Consider the following 18,783-nt stretch of genomic DNA (forward strand, 5'->3'; position numbering starts at 1 on the left):
GTAGTTAGTACAAAGCAGAACTTAATCAACATTATCAATATTTGACTTAGTCCCTGTGTGGTGGTGCAGGCCTGTTATCCCAGCAGCTGGGGAGGCTGAGACCGGAGGACTGAGCGTTCAAAATCAGCCTCAGCAATGACAAGGTACTAACCCAGTGAGACCCTGTCTCTAAATAAAATACAAAAAAGGGCTGAGGATGTGGTGGGAAACTGAAATTGAGAATTCAGTTTTTAAAAGTTTTTTATGGATGTATTGAAGAAAACAACCATGAATGCTCTGCATGTTGACAGCATCTTAGTATTATTATTAAATTAGTCCTGGCCTCAAAGAACCCCATGACCTGTCCTCAAGCAGAGGGTCAGCTTATTCCAGAGTGTGAAGATGCTAAACAAGGACAGTGGGTTGTATTTGACTTGGCTTTTAATCCTGACTTCAGAACCTCTCCTGAGTCTCCTTCCTCAGGATGGATTTATGTGGCTATTTGCATTTATTCAATAGAAATCTGTCCTCCTCTTCACTAGGATATAATCAGAAAAATTGCTCATACAACCAAAGATCTTGCCTGGAATGCTGTATTTGAAGACGATTCAGTATGACCCTATTTTTTAAATAGCATTATTGTGAGTTTATAAGTTTAAAGTGTATGAATTTATACATTAAAAGCATTCAACTCTGGGGTTTTTCACCACAATCAACTTTGAATATTTATCCCAAAGGAAACCCCCTGACTTATGTGGCCTGCACCTTCCCCAATCTTCCTGTTTCCCTAGACAACTGCTGGTCTACGGTGTCCCTGTGGATTTGGCCACTCTGAATTTCACAGAAATGGAATCATACATGTGGCCTTTTGTGATTAAGTCCTCTTGCTTGGCTTGATGGTTTCCAGCTTCTCCTGGCTGGTGAAGCTGACAGCACTCTCTCCTTTTCATCGACAAGTTACGTTCCACTACAGGATGACCACCTCTTGTTGACCCATCACCCAGACCATGGGTCGCTGGCTATCCAGAGCAAGTCACTGCTATGAACATTCATGCCTGGGTTTTGTGCTCACGGTTTCCAGTTCTTGGGGCGCGCACCCAGGGGTAGATCTGCTGGACTCCCTGGAGCCCCCATGGTAAACACGAGAAGAAGCTGCCTGTCCCTGCTAAAGCAGCCGCGCTCTTCTCTTAACTACAGCCCATTTTCGCTTCTAGGTCACTTCAGAGTTTTAAATAGATTACCATGGACCAAACCCGCACAACCACCCCAAAAGTCAGGAGTGACGTGTGCACTTTGGAGATGGGGAATCAGCCCTGAGAGGATGATGTCACTTGCTCAAAGTTGCTCAGATGGAGAGGCGGTCTGGGGTTCCAGCAGACCCACCTTCCCCAAAGCTCCAGCCCTTTGCTCTCAATCCCACTGACCCCCGAGTGGTGCAGGGACTGGTGGGCTTCTTCCTTCCTCTGAAGACCTGGGGCTGCCTCTCCTCAAGGCCTCTGTCTCCTCCCCAGGCTTACATGTGAGGTAAGTTACTCTGCCCATTTTACACACGAGAAATTGAGGCTCATAACTCACCCACAGCTGTGCAGGGAGCAAAGCAGGGCTGGGACTCAAACCAAGACCCCCGAGCCCCAAGGATGGGATTCTCAAACACCTGGCTTTGCTGAAGGCTACTCGGAAGGAGCTGGAGGCAAGTCCAGCTGGTAGGTGGTGGACTCCCAGGATGGGCTCACATGTCAGATGCTCCCTGCTCAGGCTGCTCCAGAGTGGGTGGTGGTGGGCAGCTCCAGGGAGAGGCCCTCCCACAGATCAGGGCAAGTGCATGAGGCACAGTGTGGCATGACCTGGCACCAGTGAGCATCGAGCAGGGCCACCATCCCCTCCAGAGCCAGGTTGTGCACACAACGCTGCTGGGGTGCTGCTGACCTCCCGACACACGGAAATGGACAGGGCAGTGAGGGATGCGGAAGCTGCACCTCCAGGAGCTTCAGCAATGGAAAACCAAGTGTGACAGGCAGTTGGGAGATAGCTGTCAGGTGGTCCCACCCCGACCGGGAGCTGCGACACAGGAATCAGGCCCGATCAGCTTCTTCAGGGCTTTGCTGCGTGTGTAACCTGCTCCTTGCTGGTTTCCTGCACATGCTGAGCCAACGAGGGCTCCTTCTTCATTCCTGTCATTTCCAGAAGGGGACTGTGGCATGGGATGCTCTGTCACTGCCTGGAGGCAGGAGCTGCTCCTGAGAAAGTCAGACCCTGCAGGCCAAGATGTCAAACCCCACGGTTTTCAGGACCTAAAGACAGCTTCCCAGGCTGGCATCGTTCCTGCCCTTAGTGGAACATGCCTTTGGGGGATCCATGGCCCACCCAGGGGCTCAGTTTTCCTGTCTTGGGGGGGGCAGGAGGGGGCTGGACCTAAAGACTGCCTTACTGCTCTCACCCCTTTCCAAACCCAGAGAGCGTGGCTAATCAATCACAGCAGTCTTTCCCACAGAGCCGGAACTCTGCCTCAGAACCCTCCTTAACACCAAGTTCCAAGTAACTATGCTGATGAGTCAGTCTGCAAGAGGAGGCCTGGCTCCATACTTTCAGACACTGGTCTCAGAAGTGGCCCTCAGCTCCAAGGAAGGCACTCTGCTCTCCTCTGCACACACCAGAAGCAACCCACAGATTCTTTCACCCATGTGTTTCAGTTCTTGGATTTTTATTTTCCTCATTTTCTGGGGACTTTCTGTGCCCTGGACACTTGGGGATGTGTTTAAGTGAGGGGAATCCACAATCAGGAGGACCAGCCGCCACAGCCTCAGAACAGGTCAGCCCAGGAACCATAGGTCTCAGCAGCAGCTGGCTGGAACCACTGGGCTGTGGCTTTGTGGGTAGCAGCCACCCCACTTCTGTGGCTGCCCACTGGGTATGGGGACACCAACCCAAAATGGTATGGAAACCCAAGCTTCTCTGGCAGGGTGGTGCCACCCAGAGCTTATCCTGAACCTGCAACTCTGGGAGACCTTTCTGGCCTTGCCATGCAGAATACCACTGGAATCCAATGCCACTCACACCCGTGCTGATTGCACAGGGTAACCACGTGTTGCAGTTCTACAGTTCTCTGTAACATCCCTTTGTGCAGGGACTGAGTCCTGTGAAAGACTGTGCCCCAAACTCATAGAAAATGAGCTGTGATCACTGAATAGTTCTGATTTGAGCTTCTGCTCCACACAGCCCCTCAAAATCCTTCAGTAGGGCCAGGCAGGGGTGCAATCTACAATCCCAGAGACCTGGGAGGCCGAGGCAGGAGGATTGCAAGTTCAAAGCCAGCCTTAGCAACTGTCTCAAAGCAAAAAGTAAAAAGGGCTGGGGATGTGGCTCAGTGGTTAAGAATCCCTGGGCTCAATCCCCAGTTCCATACAAACAGTCTCAGCGTCAAGCAGAGGTGGCAGTCAAATGGCAGTGCAGCCACCTGGGACTTGAGTGGGGAATACAGATGACAAACAATAGTAGATTCTCTGTAGATTCTCTCTAAGCTGATCTTATCCTATAGAAGGACATCTAAAACAAAACAGACCTCTCATCTTCTGAGTGAATAGTGTTTCTACTCAGTGAAGTCCAAGATTGGCTTATACAAGTGAAAACTCAAGAGGTAAAAACACATTCGATAAATTCAAATGACCGACTTTCAATTTCTAAAGTCACATTTTCTCAACTTGTAAGGGAATCTTAAAAACCAAAGCTCCGGGTGGCATAGACTGTCCCCCACACACATGCACTCACACCTGCTGTGAGCAAAGCATGGCCCTGGGGGACAGATACCAAGGGGATCCTGCTCCTGCCCTTGGGAACCCAGACCTGGCCCCAAGGCCTGAGCTTTAAAATGCTTTGTATCCTGAAGGCTCTTCTGAAGGACTCCAGGCAATGGGGCGGAGGGTTGCTGACTCCCAGGGACAGCCTACACCCCAGGGGACCTTCCTGGCCCCGCCTGGCTTCCAGACCCAGGGCAGCGAGGCCTGTAGGAGGACAACTCCTCTGAGAGGTGCTGAGGGCAGACTGTCCCAGGGCATGGAGGTCCTGAGAGGAAGGAGGGCTGCCTGGGAGAGCCGGAGGCGAGGCCTGGGAGCACAACTCCACCTGAGAACAGCAGGTAGGGGTCAAGGCCCAGGGCCTGGGCCCGGGGAGGTGTCCTGGGTTGAAGGCCCTGCGAGGAGCTGCTGTGCATGGAGAGGGCCCAGGAGAGAGGTCACTCCCAACTCCTGAGAGCAGAGCTCTGGAACACGGGCTCTGGCTTTCTGCCAAAAACCAGGGAACATCCAGCCAGCCTGACCTTCGGAGTTCATCAAACCCAGGACTTCGCTTTGCAGCAGTGACTTCCTGAGACCACACACCCACCGGAGGGCACTGCAAGCCCTGGAGGCCAGAGCTCTGCTTAGAGTGTGTGGCGCCTGATGGAGAAGGACTGCAGGGAGGATGGAGGCCTGCGTAAAGGCTGGAGACCGTGCAGTGGCCTTGCACACTTCAGGGCTAAACGCTGCCTATGAGCCTGAGGCTCTGTGGCACCAAGTGCCAGGGCTCGGCTTCCAGGTCAGGCATGGCAGAGACCCCACAAATTCACTATTTCCTGAGCAGATGTGGAGCTGAAGACCTGGGAGAGGGGGTTGGGGGGGCTGGGAGTAAGGGTTTCAATTTTAAATGTTTTATAGCTGCACCTACAGCTCTAATGCTGAGGGGTGGGATTTTCTTAGCATGGGCTTGGCTGAGAGCTGTGTGGTCCAACACATAGCCTCCAACCACAATGGCTACTCAAAGTTGAATTTAGATTAATTAGAATTACATAACACGAGAAAATCCTGGTCCTCGGTCTCACCAGCCAACGTTCAGGAGCTCGGCATCCCCACGGGGCTAGCAGCTACCACATTAGATAGCACAGAACACGTCCACCATCTCAGGAAGTTCTATTGGACAACACGGGTTTATAACAGGAGTTGATGATGCCCCAGCCTTGGGCCAGATCCAGCTGCCACCTGTTGTAGTAAATAAGGTGCACCGGACCACAGCCATGTCCACTCATTGATGTATGTGCACATTCAGAGCCGAGCAGTTACACAGAGAGCACATGGCTTGCACAGCCTCCCATCCTGATGATGTCATCCTTATCAGAAATCAGTCAAGTCCTGGTGCAGATCATCACAAAGCTGCATGAGGACTTTACTGCACAGACACTCACTGGCATCTGTAGGAGGCACTTGTGTGTCTCCACCACTTGTCTGTCCTGGGAAGCCGGTGGGGAACATAGAGCTATCAGTGCCATTGCTAAGTTTTACAGGGGTCCAGGAAACACCTCTTCTAGGGTGACTGACCTCAGAGACAGGCAACGGCAGTAGCATATGAGTGGCCACAAGACCACCCAGAAAAGGCACACGGAGAGACTCTTACCATTTGTTTTCTTTATTTTTTCCCATTCTTCCCAGATCAATGAGGCAGCAACATGAATAAAAAGTGACACATAGCTGTTTGCTTGCTGATAACCCAATGACCCCTCCCTCTCTGAGGCTCCATGGGTAAGCCTCAGGGTTTCTCAGGGACTTCAGTCTTAGGAGGAAGACCTGCATTCCACACATCAAAAGTGACTCCCACCCGAGAGCGGAACCAGAGAGAGGCTGGGAGGCCGACCTTCTCCTGGCTGTTTGCAAGTCCCAGCAGGCCACAGAGGAGACCCAGACTAACTCCTGCGGCACCTCTGCAAGGCTGGCACCTCTGGTTCCCCTCTGCCCCAGACACTGACCCCCATGCCTGCTGGGCCAGCAGGGAGTTGGGGGCTTTGGGGGCCCAGATTGCACACGATAAGCCCAGTGCTGCCTGGCTCCCAGCAAGCACTTCTGTCCCCTTTTGAGGACACAATCTTTGCTGAAAAGGGATACTGGGCTGACCCCGAGGCCCACTGATGTTCACTTGGTAATGTCCCTATTGTCGTCAGAGTGCAGCATTTATCTGTAGCAGTTTGAAATGTCCTGGGGCCAGCCAGAGAGGGCGGGTTCTCTAAGGGCACCCAGGAGCATCTCGAATGGTAGCACTGGGGACGGCAGGCTCCAGGAGGGCTGCAACATCAGCTGTGCCAATCGCAAATGCAGAGGAAACTCCTGCTGACACGCAAGCAGGGAAGCCCTGGCTCTCCACGTGCAGCTGCGAGGCCCTGAACCCAGAGTGGCTCCCTCCGCTCCCGGGGTTCACTTGGCAAATTCTGCCCCCTCCAGCCCTTCTTTGCTGCTCTGTCCAAGGTATTTGGAAAAATGGGAACAAAGGAAAGAAAATATCCTAAGCCTCCAGCATGAGATCAACCTCCAATGCACACCCCCCCCCCAGACGCTTCTTTAATTACAGAGAAAACAGCTTGAGCGAGTCCTCTACAAGCTACTACTAGGGTGGGTTTCCTTTGCAAGAGTCTGGGATGAATCTCAGCCGTCCAGGAGGGTCACCCATGCTGCTGTCTCTTTCTGCCCCTCAGCCTTGGGCGCTGGGCAGGCAGGCTGACAGACTGCTTCCCAAACTTCATGATCTCCCTGATCCTGGCCAGGTTGGTCTTGCTGAGCATGAAGTCGCACCGTGTGGCCCCCATGTCGTAGCCGACCATACATTTCTTGGTGGAGGTGGTGAAGCCCTCGGCCTTGGCCGTGACCACATATTCGCCAGGGTTCAGGAGGCGCCAGTAATCCCCATCGCTGGCTGTGAAGAGAAACCAGGGTGGAGGCTCAGAGCAGTTCTTTTCTAACACAAATAGCAGTGGCCTGTTCCAAGACTGCCCCCTGTGGACAGCCTCTGAGCCCTGCTGGAACCCAGCCTGCAGAGCAAGCCCTAGTGCCTTCTGGAGGCCAAGATCTCTCCCTCTACTGGAAGCTGCCATAATGGGAAGGGGCTTGGGATGCAAGATACCCCTAATGATCGTGACCACTCCTCTCTCTGTGGCAGTGCAAACCATTCATTATGAACTTGAACTCACAGTGTGCCCTCACCATAAAATGCCATCAGGCCTCCTGATGCCCTTGGCATGGCTACAAATACAGGAAAACAATTTCTAAAAGGGCTGGGGTTCTTCACTTCTGAAAAGCAGAACGGACTACCTCGGAGGGCCTGGTACCTGCGGCCACTCCACAGCCACCGTTCATGGCTGGGGCTGAGGGAGACATGGCCCTCACACACAGCTGCCATGAGGCAGAGATGCCCTGAGCTCACAAGCTGTGGCTGGACCCAAGGTGGAAACCTGACCCCAGTTAAGCCATTCACCCAGCAGGTACTAATTTATCAGGGTCCATCCCTGGCTTCCTGTGCCTCAGGAGAGCCTTTGGCAGGGGCCAGCTCAGGCCTTGACTGATCCCTGTGAGCACCCGCTGTACTGCAGACTCCCCATATCCACCCGCTGTGCTAAGATGGCGTCTGGCCCCCTGTTCCCTCATGTCTCTCCATCCCATTCAATGAGGACCACTTGGCAGAGTGCTGGACACACACTTGGAAGGACTTCCCAGCCTAGCAATGGGCCAAGACAGGAGCAGGAGGCCATCATCACTCTCAAGGACAGTACTGGTGAAGGAGAGGAAGGGGGAGGTCCCGTGAAGGAGGGGCTCGCTCAGTCAGCCCAGGGAGCAGTGGGAGCCAGAGGTGTCTCGAAGGGGACCTGTCTGAGCTCAGCGCCAGTAGAGCCCCAGGAATCTCTCACCTGCTGAAAAGCCAGGAAGGCATTTTGTGTTGTAGAAAACCCTGCACTTTCACAAAAGGAAGAACAGGGAAAAACAGGGAGCCACCTCCCTCTGTGTGTGTGTAGGGGGCACCTGGCCTCTCGCATGTAGTGCCCATGTAGCAGACCATGTGCACCTGTGGCAAACACCCCTATAATTCCCTTTTCATAACAACTTGTGCTCCGGAGAGCTCACTGCATGACACGCAGTGTCCTGATGACTGAGACCATAATGTGAATTCAAACCTGATGCTGCGAGTGTTGTAAGTGTACAAGGGACTCGTCAGCTTAGTACTCGGTCAAATCCAGCCTTCGCTCTCGGAGCTCTGGGTGTCCCAGGACAGACCTGCTAGTTACTAGCTGTGTGGCCTCACACAATGGTGCTCAACTCTCAGGGCATCACATTGCACGTGTGGGAAAGGGAATAACCCGGCAGCCTCCATCACGAGTGGCCTGGAGGGTCCAAGGAGTCAGAGCAAGCCCTGTCTTTCCACATGCCATGTTCTCCAGTGTCTCCTCTTCTGTCTCACAGCCTCTGAGGTGCCAGGGCCTGTGTTCCTGCCAGGCTGGAGGCCTGATGACTTCAGGCAGAAGCTATGTCTGTGCAACGTGGAGATCACACAAGTGGCCAGGGACTAGGAGACAGTGGCCCTGTCAGCTGAGGATTCCCTACTCACGTGAGAGCTAAGCACTCAGCAAAATGCCACTCAGGCCTGGGGCCCTGCCCACCTCATCACCAGCCACTGCCCACAGTGGCCACTCCAGCCACACAACTTCTCTTTGTTCCTGGACTCTTGACTCAGTAGCTACCCTTCCCTCTAGCTGCAGTGCTGTTCCCGACTCTTCACATTCCCCTCTTTCCTGGCCCTGATTATGGTCTGCACTGAACTTGAAGTCTTTCCCTTGCCCTCACTTGCAGGCCTCCATGAGAAGGCACATTGCTGGGGAGAGGAGTCCCCTTCTTTTCTCTTGCAGCATTTCCAGTCTGGCACCTAGTAGGTGCTCAGTAAGACGTGTTGGAAGAATGAACTGGATTATCAGGAAGATGTGAACAGGAAGTGTGGCTCTGTACTCTGACAGTGTCCACTTCTGAATCCTGACCTGCTTGATTCTCACCTGGGCCGGGCAGGTGCACTATCCCTAGGAGCTCCTGGTCAAGGGGTTCCCCACCTTATCCCCAAGGCTCTGTTATCTCTGCTCCTACCCCTGACAACCAGAAATGAACATATACTGGATAAAACGTAGGGCACAGCGGCGGGTTCCTGTCCCGCTGAGAGAACCGCTGGGTCAGGGGTGAACACCCCAAGCAGCCACAGTGGAGAGGGGATAAGGAATGGCACCACTGGGCATTTGTGGACAGCAGGGGCAGCCCAGGCCCATGAAGGTCCATCCACTAACAGTTCAGGTTGGTATCTACCAAACAAGGACAGTCCACAGTGGAATTCCAAGTCAGGTGTTTAGCAATGCGTCCATGCGCATCTCCAAAGCATCCTTGAGCGCTTGGCTCCCTGTGGAATTCGTCTGTTTATTTTATGCAAAATCCTCCTGAAACAAAACTTGTCAATAAAACTGGTTGAACAAGTCTCTGAATCAAGGCAAATTCCGAGCTTTTGTTGAGCTCCCAAAGACACTGAGACCAATAAAATAAACAGCCATGTGTAAAGTATGGAACACGCCTGTCAGAACACACTGGGAAATCACTTACGGGGGGAATAAGAGCACATCCCATTAGCTCATCCAAACTGCCTCCCTGAATACAGGGGCTTCAAATGCAGAGCTCAGCCAGGGTTCTGTGGCCCAGGGCTTCCCTCCCTTCCACTCAGTTGAAAATATGGTCTTCTCACATTGCCTCCCAGGCACTAAATAGTCCAAGGAATGATTCAGATGCCTTTATGAATCGCTGTTTTAAAGGATCGCTTAAGGGATATTTAAGATACCAATCCTATGCAGGCCCAGACCCAATGGCCTCCCTTATTCATAGTGACCACCAGCGACCTGTCTCTAGCACCTTATGGTCCTCAGTTCACATTTGTTGAATTAACAGATGAACAACTGAAGGCAGAGCCTCTGAGGGGCTGCCATGTGTAAAGTCACACAATGAGGCGTGAAGCCTTGGGGTCAGCCGCTATCGGATCCGGGATGGTAAATGGTAAAAAGGTTCCAAAAATACAGAGTGAATAAGTCGGAACTAAATGGGAAGAACGCAATTTACGGCCCAATGAATTATATCATTTCAGACATAATTCATCCATCTAAATCAGTGGCACTGAACCCAAGGGCCAGGGTGGACCCCACATGTCCTCCTCCTGTGTCCCAGGGTCTGTGTCTCCTCGCAGTTGAATGGACCACAGCTGGAGGGCAGGATCTGACGACAGCTGTGAGCAGTGAGGACAGCCCCATGGGTTCCAGGAAGGGGCTCTGGCTGTGGAGCCTCAGACCTGGGCTCCCTCCCAGCTTCGCTCGCTGGGCAACCCTGGAAATGTGTGAGGTCCGTCCACCGTGTGTTCATTCATTCAGGGAATATTCACTTACTGAGCACCGGCTGCTCATGTGTGGCCAGACAGTGTGCCCGTGACGAGCCCAGCAATAGTCAGGGATTCACCCTTGTGTGGGGGTGGGGCAGAAGCAATGATAAGCACAGTAAGTACTGGATGGCTGGATCGTATGGGAGATGACAGATGTTCCCCGGACAAAGCTGGGTGCTAAGAGGGTCCATAAGGGCGGGCGGGCTGGTGCATAGTGTTAGGTCGGTGGTCACACTGGCTGCCTTGAGTGGTGACATCTGAGCAGCCTGGGCAGGGCTGAGGGTGGAGCCAAGGACTCCCTAGGGGTCCAGGCAGAAGGAGGGGCTACGGTGACAACTCTGACATGGGCTCAGTCCAAAGGAACTGCGAGTAGCCAGGTGGAAGGAGCGATCACCCCTGTTTGCCAGGGACTGGGGATTCCTGGGACTTGGCATCTTCAGTTTTAAACTGAGGTGTCCCAGGTGATGAGAGTGCTGGGATCTGAGGGCTTGAAACCCTGACTGTGGGAGCACCTTCTTTCCACATCACTTTCAAGTCACCAGCACCATGGCAGTGTCCCGGAGTGGATACTACAGAACACCTACAGATGATACTCCAGCCCAACCTGTAGTAGGGACTGGAATGCAAACCCAGCTCATCTCTGGAAACTCCATGGGGCCAACCAGCCTCTTGGAGCTTCTGCTTGTCACCTGAATAGGGGAAAGAATGGGCTTTCTCCCTCACAGGGATAACACAAGAAAAGAAAAGAAAGAACATGTGCGGATGTTCTCAGGGAGGGGGAACAGGTCACATGAGACAGCATCATGCCACTGCTGCAGCTGAGTGACCCGGGGGACTTGGGGAGAGTCAATCCTTTGCTCTCCTGAGGCTGTTTGGTCACGCCATGAATGCATTTGAAAGTGTGAAGTTATCCGGGAGCAGCGGCACATACCTGTAATCCCAGTGGCTCAAGAGGCTGAAGCAGGAGGATGGCAAGTTTCAAAGCCAGCCTCAGCAACTTAGCGAAACCCTAGGTAACTTAGCAGGACCCTGTCTCAAAATAAAAAATAAAAAGGATGGGGGATATGGCTCGTGTTTAAGCACCCCTGCTAGACGGGTTCAATCCCAAGAATCAAAAAAAGAAAAAAGAAAAAGGTGTGAGTTTTCTTTGGTATTTTAGGAACTGGAAACCAAGTTTGTAAGACTGGGTATTGCAAAAGAGTTTGCACAAGATTTCAGCACTGCCTTTTAGATATCATCTTCTAGCCCTTAGAGTATCCAAGATTCTGAATTCTCCACACTCCACTCAAATGGAGGTCAATGTGTGGTCCCTCAAGAGTTAACAGCCCAGCCCCTTTGTCCTTCAGCAGATGGGAGCTGGGTCTCCCTGCTGCACTTCTACACGTGCCTTGTTTCCTTGCCTAGCAACAGCATTGTAAAGATAGGAGTCAATCCACGCAAAGCTCTGGAGGGTGGCAGGCAGGAGATGCCAAAACAGCATGTGGGCTCATTGTGATCCTCTGCTTTACATCCGGGAGACTGGAGTCTTCCTAAAGCATGTTTGGTCATTTCCGTGGTTCAACAGAAAAACTGCATCCTCTCTGATCCGCAGTCAAGGCCAGGTTCTTGCCCCGCCCCAGCTGCTCCCTGGATGCGTCCTTTCTGATGGCTCCACCCCAGCCCCACCAGGTCCTACGTGAGCAGGAACACCCAAGTCAACAGCGTCTCCTTTTAGGGGTGCCTGCCTGCCCTACCGGTCAGGGCTCATCCTGCTGACCTGGGTGCCTAGCTGCTGCATAGGCAATGACCCAGGGGAGAAGGAGCTGCTGCTTCCTCCACCTCTTGGGAACTTCCACTGCAGCCAGGAGCCAAAGGGCTGCTCCAAGCCCATCCCAGGAAGCCAGAGGCACAGGCTGAAAACCTGGCTCCCCTGGGTTACTCGGGAGAGTGAAAGGAGGAGACTCTACTTTAGCTCTGAGCAAGGAGTTTCTGGCACTCGGGTCATGATTGGAACTGAAGTAAAGCACCTCAAGAACACAGGTATTTCTTATGGAGAGACAGTTTATAGACATTCCCCATTACCTGTTCGGACGTCATGGTTAACACCTTCTAAGGAGTTGATGGCATTTGGAATCCCCTTTCCATGCGAATCTCTCACCAGGCCTTTGGTGCCGCGATGAACCTGCTCAGGACATGGGGAGACACAGTGAGCTCTGCACACTCAGCACAAGGAAGTGGCCCAAACTCCAGCCAGCCCCGTCCCTGCCAAGCAAGCACGCTCCCCGCACCAGGCCAGCCCAAGGACCCTGGCTCTGCACAGAACCAGTGCATTTTTCTGAATTCCATTTAGGGGTCCATCCACCAGAAAGTTTCCCTTTAAAATTAAAATATTCCACAGACTTAATAAACATCAGGATCCAATACACCCACCCAAAATTAAAACTTAATGTTGATAAGGCACATTTATTTGGATTTCCCTGGGCTCTATGGATGTAATGACTGAAGAGTCAGAGAGGAAAGAAAAGAACTGAGGCTTTTCTAGAAAGGCCTGCTGTGCCTGGGCACCTTCTGCTCATCAGCTGTATCAAGAGACATGTCAATTCTGAACCTCCTGCCTCGAGCCCCCGGCGTAGGATGACGTGGTGATCCAAGGTGACATGCCCGCATTTCCAAAGACATTCTTTATGCATATAACTGGGCCTGGGCTTCGTATCCACAGGTCAGATCATTGCTTCAGAATGACAAGTTGCTGCAGTCAAGTCTCAAATGCAAAGGGGAAGGCGCCATCCCTCACAAATTCCCGGGTCGACAGACATGTTTTCATGGCTTCTCAAGAGAGCAGACTGGCTGCCGGGGTCCAGCCCCAGCGGGGTCCAGGGAGTCCTGATGAAGGAGTGGCGTCGGCGAAATGATGAGACAGGAGTCGTTCCGTTTGAGCAATCTCCAGAGAGAGAGCTAAAACTGCTTTCTCTGGGTCCCCTTTTTATTACTATTTTTTTCATCATTATAGATTCACAATACGTCATTGATTATATAATTTAAAACTTTACCAAGACATGACATTTCCTTAACCATGATTGAGAGCACACCAATCTACATTCTTCCAGGATATGACTCCCAGCTATACAATCATCAAAGTACAAAATCATCAATAAAACATGTCACCAATTTACATCCTTCAGATTTTCCCAAGATTTACTATTTTTCCCAAGATATGTTATTTCCTTATTAACTAATGCCAAACTACGTAACCAGACTCTAAGTCTTTAGCCAATCATTAACCTAAAGTACATTTGTACTTTATTTCTAATTCAAAATTCCCATCTAAAAAAGTCCCTTTAAATCTTATATTTAAAATATCCTAAAGTTTATGAATCATCCTTAAAACATATCAGAAACCTATACAACTTAAAGACTTAAGAATTTCTAAACTTAAGAATCTAAATAAAATAACATTTCTAACATTATTTTAAAACTGTGTCTTATAAACCTATTTTAATTGATTCCTAAATTTATTCTCATAAAACTGGTTGAGCTGCTTTCTCGAAGAGTTTCTTTGTTTCTCAGTCAAGGTACACTAGTTCTCAAAGAGTTTGTTTCTCAGTCAAGGTGCACTAGTTCTCAAAGAATTTGTTTTTCAGAGGATGATTGTTGTCCATTATTAGGTTTGTCCACAATGTACTAAGATAGAAGAATAGCCTTTTACTTTGTCCTTGATATGCTGAGGGGTGGGTAGAACGGCCTCCAAGGCATGAACTACCTGTTCTGTTCTAGCCATCTGAAATTTAATTTGTTTGGCATTTAACATACTCATGCCTCCTGTGAGAAACATAAGCATGAAAATGCAAAGTCCCAATTACATAAAAAAGGGTCTCATGGTTTCGGTTACCCACCAACCAGCGTGGCTTTGCCAGCATTCATCCTCACTGTGACCCTGTCAAGACAGTGGGAGAGCGGCTTTGCCAACACTTTTTCTCACTGTGACCCTGTCAAGACAGTGAGTGGGGGATCGCCTCCACCAATTTTTCCTTTTTTATTTTTTAAATGAAGTAACTTTAGTTCCAGATGGGCTGAACGAATTTTACGACTCAGCAATCTGAACAGGACTGGAAGGACAAAAATAAGGACAAGAATAATTAAAATACTTAAACCACTATTAATTAAAATAGAAAATAAAGTTTTGTTGGAGACTAAAGAGTTTAATTTGGAAACAAAAGTGTCAGCTAATTTTGGAATGGTTGTTTCTGAAATATGTGCCTGGCTAATGTCTTTAATTTTTTCCTGCAATTTATTTATATCTAGAGTTAAGTTAGTGTTTTTCCATAATCCTCGTAAATGACATTGTATCTGAGACCATGTTTTTTTAGAATAGTTATATGTGTGAGGAGTAACACAAATCCATTTATATTGAGAATGACATCTAGTTGTCATTTGAGTTTTTATGTTTTGAATTTGATTACCAATGTAAAGGACAGCCTCTTCTAAAGCATTAACTCTAGCTTCTAACTTTGTATCTATATGTTCCTGAATCATAAGTGCAGTAGAAATATTTTTTGACAACTGATTTACATGATGAGCAGTATGAACTTCTTTAACTAATGCAGTGGTGGAAGCAACTATGGACCCTATTATACCAATTAATGTTGAAATTCCTAAAATTAAGTTAGCTACAAAACGTTTAGGTCTAATTAAGGCTTGATTAACTGAATCTAATGCTTGTAACCCAGGATCATCATACCAAACAGAATCTAATTTAACAGGCAACATAACATAAGAAGGTTTATGTACAATTAAAATATGATTAGATGTTGATATGTTAGGATCAATACAATTTGTTAATGTACAACCTTTACAAACAACATCATAAGTTTCATCCTCTAATTTTGAAATTTTTAGTGTTCCTTGATTTTTAAGTAATATTGTATAAGGGGATCCTACACAAGCTGTAACAAAATGACTCTCATGTACTAAAGAAGGCCTAATCATATGTATTATGTTTAAAGAAGCCAATAATCTGTAAAGTTCTGTATAAACCTGATAATGTTGTTTAATTTTAGTAAAATATAAAGGGGCAACCCATCCAGCTGAGAACCATTTATTTATGGGTTCAAGTGGAACGCTCCTAATAATTCGTATTTGAGGAGTATTTCATGAAGGTGACGATAAAATTTTAGGAGCCTCATATTTAGATTTAGAAATAGAAAAATCATATATTGGAAAAGAAGAATTTTTTGGAAAGATTTTAAATCCTTTTTTAATAAACATACATGTATGCCACATTGGAAATCCAAATTGTTTATCTATTTTTACCCATGAATGATCAAGATGGGACTTAGCTTTTTTATAATTTTGAAACATAGAAGGAGGCTTTTTTGAAGGCAAATTTTTTTAAAAATCAGGAAAATCTAAAGCTAAAATAGAAAGCATCCAAAGATCCTTTATATCATTTTCCTCATTTGGAGAATTTGTCATAAAAGTTCTATAATTAAGTGGTATGTAGCCCACAATTGGAATAATATTATAACTAAAACACAGAGGAGGTAAATGACTATGACCCTTAAAACTAAAATTATGAGTTGATATAGGAGTAATAAAAGAATTAGATTTACCCCCCAGGAGATTAGTATTATTGGTAAATACTTTAATATCTCCTTTTCCCCAAGTAGTGAGATGAAATAAAGGTGGATCAGGATAATATGCCCAATAATATTTAGAAGACACATTGGTTATCTGACAGGCAAGAATAGCTAGCATAGCAACAAACATTTTTTTAGGAGTGTAGAGGTTTGACTGAGTAGAAATAAGTTCTCGAGCTTGATGAGTCAATTGTTTTAATTGTCCCCAAGTTGGTAATTTTGTAAATCTTGTAGAAGATGATCGTCTGAATAAGGATTGAGGGTCATCAAAGCTCATTTGGGAGAAAGATGGAATCAAGGTAGTCATCAAATCTTTCTCAGGCACCGTGGTCAATGGTGAGGCGTGTCGGAGACTCGGAGGGCACGATCTGTTCCGCTTTCTGGTTCGGAGGCTGGACATAGGGTCGAATCAGTCTGTCAGGAATCCAAATGGGGGAATCTGCATCCTGTGGGAAGACACAAGCATATCCTCGCCCACAAGTTAGTAATACATCAGGTCCTTTCCATTTACCTGTCAAAAGATCTTTCCATTTTACCAAGGGTTTTGCTGATATTTTTTTACTTTTTCAATGTCTTAACATGGGATTCACTCCTTTATAATCACAATTAAGATGATTGATCACAAACAAAGCATGTTGTAAAACATGATAAGGAGAACTATATTTATATTTTTTTTGAAGTTTAGTAATTTGAGCTTTCAATGTTTGATGAGCTCTCTCAACTATAGCTTGTCCTTGAGGATTATAAGGAATTCCTGTAGAATGAGAAATTTTAAACATATCACAAAATTTTTTAAAAGCATTTGAAGTGTAAGCTGGTGCATTATCTGTTTTTAATGTTTTAGGCATTTCCAAATATGAGAAACAAATAAACAAGTGTTGCACTACGTCTTTATATGCTTCCCCAGTTCTTGCTGAGGCAATAATCACATGAGAAAAAGTATCAACAACAACATGAACATAACTTAATTTTTTAAATGAAGGAATATGAGTAACATCCATTTGCCATAAATCATTAGGTCTTAAACCACGAGGATTAACTCCCATGGGTAAAGTTGGCAATAATGATGGACAGGTTTGACAATTTTTGACAATAGTTCTAGCTGATTCCCTAGGGATATGAAATTGCTGTCAAAGGGCAGAAGCATTTTGATGATGTAAAGCATGACTAGCTGTAGCTTCCTGAACAGTAAGAATTTGGGGTCTGGTTAATGAATCTGCCAATGTATTGCCTTGTGACAATTTTCCTGGTAAGTTAGAATGTCTTCGAATATGTCCTATAAAATAAGGATGTTGTCTATCTAAAATTAACTTCTGTAAAGAATTTAAATGATGAAAAATTGTAGTCTTATGTTGAGGAAGAGAAGCTGTCTCTATATGAGGAAAAATTTTTACAATATACTGAGAATCAGTATATAAGTTAAACATTTGATCTTTTAATTGGGTAAAAGCCATAATTACAGCTATGATTTCTGTCCTCTGAGCAGAGGTTTCCTCTGTCCATTGAACATAGGTTTTATCATTAATAACTAAAGATGCTCGTCCATTTGAGGAGCCATCAGTGAAAACTAAAGCTGCTGGTTGAGGTAAAGGTTCAGAAGAAAACAATTTTGGAAAAATAACAGGGTTATTTTTAACTAAATATAACAAAGGGTGAGATGGCAAATGAAATTTAATATGACCATAATATCCCTGTAAAGCTATTTGCCAATCTTCAGAATGTTTCATAAGTGTATTTAATTGATCTCTGGAATAAGGAATCACCAAACTATCCATTTCTTTCCCAAATAACTCTCTACTTCTATGTCTTTCTTTTATTATTAATAAAGCAATCACAGTAGGGTATGAGCAAATAACCTTTTTAGAAGTAACCGGCATATGAATCCATTCTAAAGGGCCTGACTGCCATAATACTCCTGTGGGTGTATGAGGAGTAGGTAAAATAAGAAAATCCCAAGTTTGAGTATAATCAACTCTTTGTAATTGTTGTTTATTAATAGCTTTTTCTACCTTATTTAAAGCCAATTTAGCTTCTTTTGTCAAAATACGAGAAGAACGTGGGTTAGAGTCTCCTTTCAAAATATCAAATAAGGGTTTAAGATCTGCAGTAGTAAGTTTCAAAAAAGGACGAATCCAATTAATATCTCTTAAAAGTTTTTGAAAATCATTTAAAGTTTGTAAATGATCAATCCGTAATTTCAAATTTTGATGGGAAACAGTTTGAGTATTTATAATTTTACCCAAATAATTGTAAGGAGGTGATTGCTGAATTTTATCTGGGGCAATGATTAAACCAAAATTTTGTAAAGACTGTGTCAGCATTAATAATATATGATGAAGCAATTGGACATCTTTATGAGCAATTAATATATCATCCATATAATGAATGATATAAGCATCTTTATATTTATCTCTTATTGGTTGTATTGCTATTGCAACATATTTTTGACAAAGAGTAGGACTATTTTTCATACCTTGAGGCAACACCTTTCATTGGAAACGTTGATATGGCTGTTTTAAATTTACAGAGGGAAGGCTGAAAGCAAATCTTTTGTGATCATCAGGATGTAATGGAATAGTAAAAAAGCAATCTTGTAAGTCTATTACCATAACATGAAATCCTTTAGGGACAGCTACTGGAGATGGGAGTCCTGGTTGTAAGGAACCCATATCCTCCATGGTAGCATTTATAGCTCTTAAATCTTGTAATAATCTCCATTTACCTGATTTTTTTTTTAATAACAAATATAGGAGTGTTCCATGGACTATTAGAAGGTTCTATGTGTTTTAAATTAAGTTGTTCCTTAACCAACAAGTCTGCAGCCTGTAATTTTTCTGTTGTTAAGGGCCATTGTTCTATCCATACAGGCTCATCATTTTTCCAAGTCATTTTATCTGTTGTTTCAACAATGGCCCCAATTAAAAATCCTGTTGAGCTTCTTTTACAAGAG

At 46.7% G+C, this 18,783-nt stretch overlaps 1 protein-coding gene across 1 annotated transcript in view; it reads right to left on the minus strand.

Moving 5' to 3' along the window:
* Window positions 1-6,436: 6,436 nt before the first annotated feature.
* LOC143385936 (inactive carboxypeptidase-like protein X2) overlaps window positions 6,437-18,783 on the minus strand; it is a 68,192-nt gene continuing 55,845 nt past the window's right edge. The window contains exons 11-12 of the mRNA XM_076841374.1: window positions 12,280-12,379; window positions 6,437-6,687 (exon numbers count right to left, since the gene is read on the minus strand). Of these exons, the coding sequence (XP_076697489.1) occupies window positions 6,437-6,687; window positions 12,280-12,379 (351 nt within the window). The remainder of the gene's footprint in view (window positions 6,688-12,279; window positions 12,380-18,783) is intronic.

Source organism: Callospermophilus lateralis (assembly GCF_048772815.1).
Source record: "Callospermophilus lateralis isolate mCalLat2 chromosome 11 unlocalized genomic scaffold, mCalLat2.hap1 SUPER_11_unloc_1, whole genome shotgun sequence".
Taxonomy (NCBI): Eukaryota; Metazoa; Chordata; class Mammalia; order Rodentia; family Sciuridae; genus Callospermophilus; species Callospermophilus lateralis.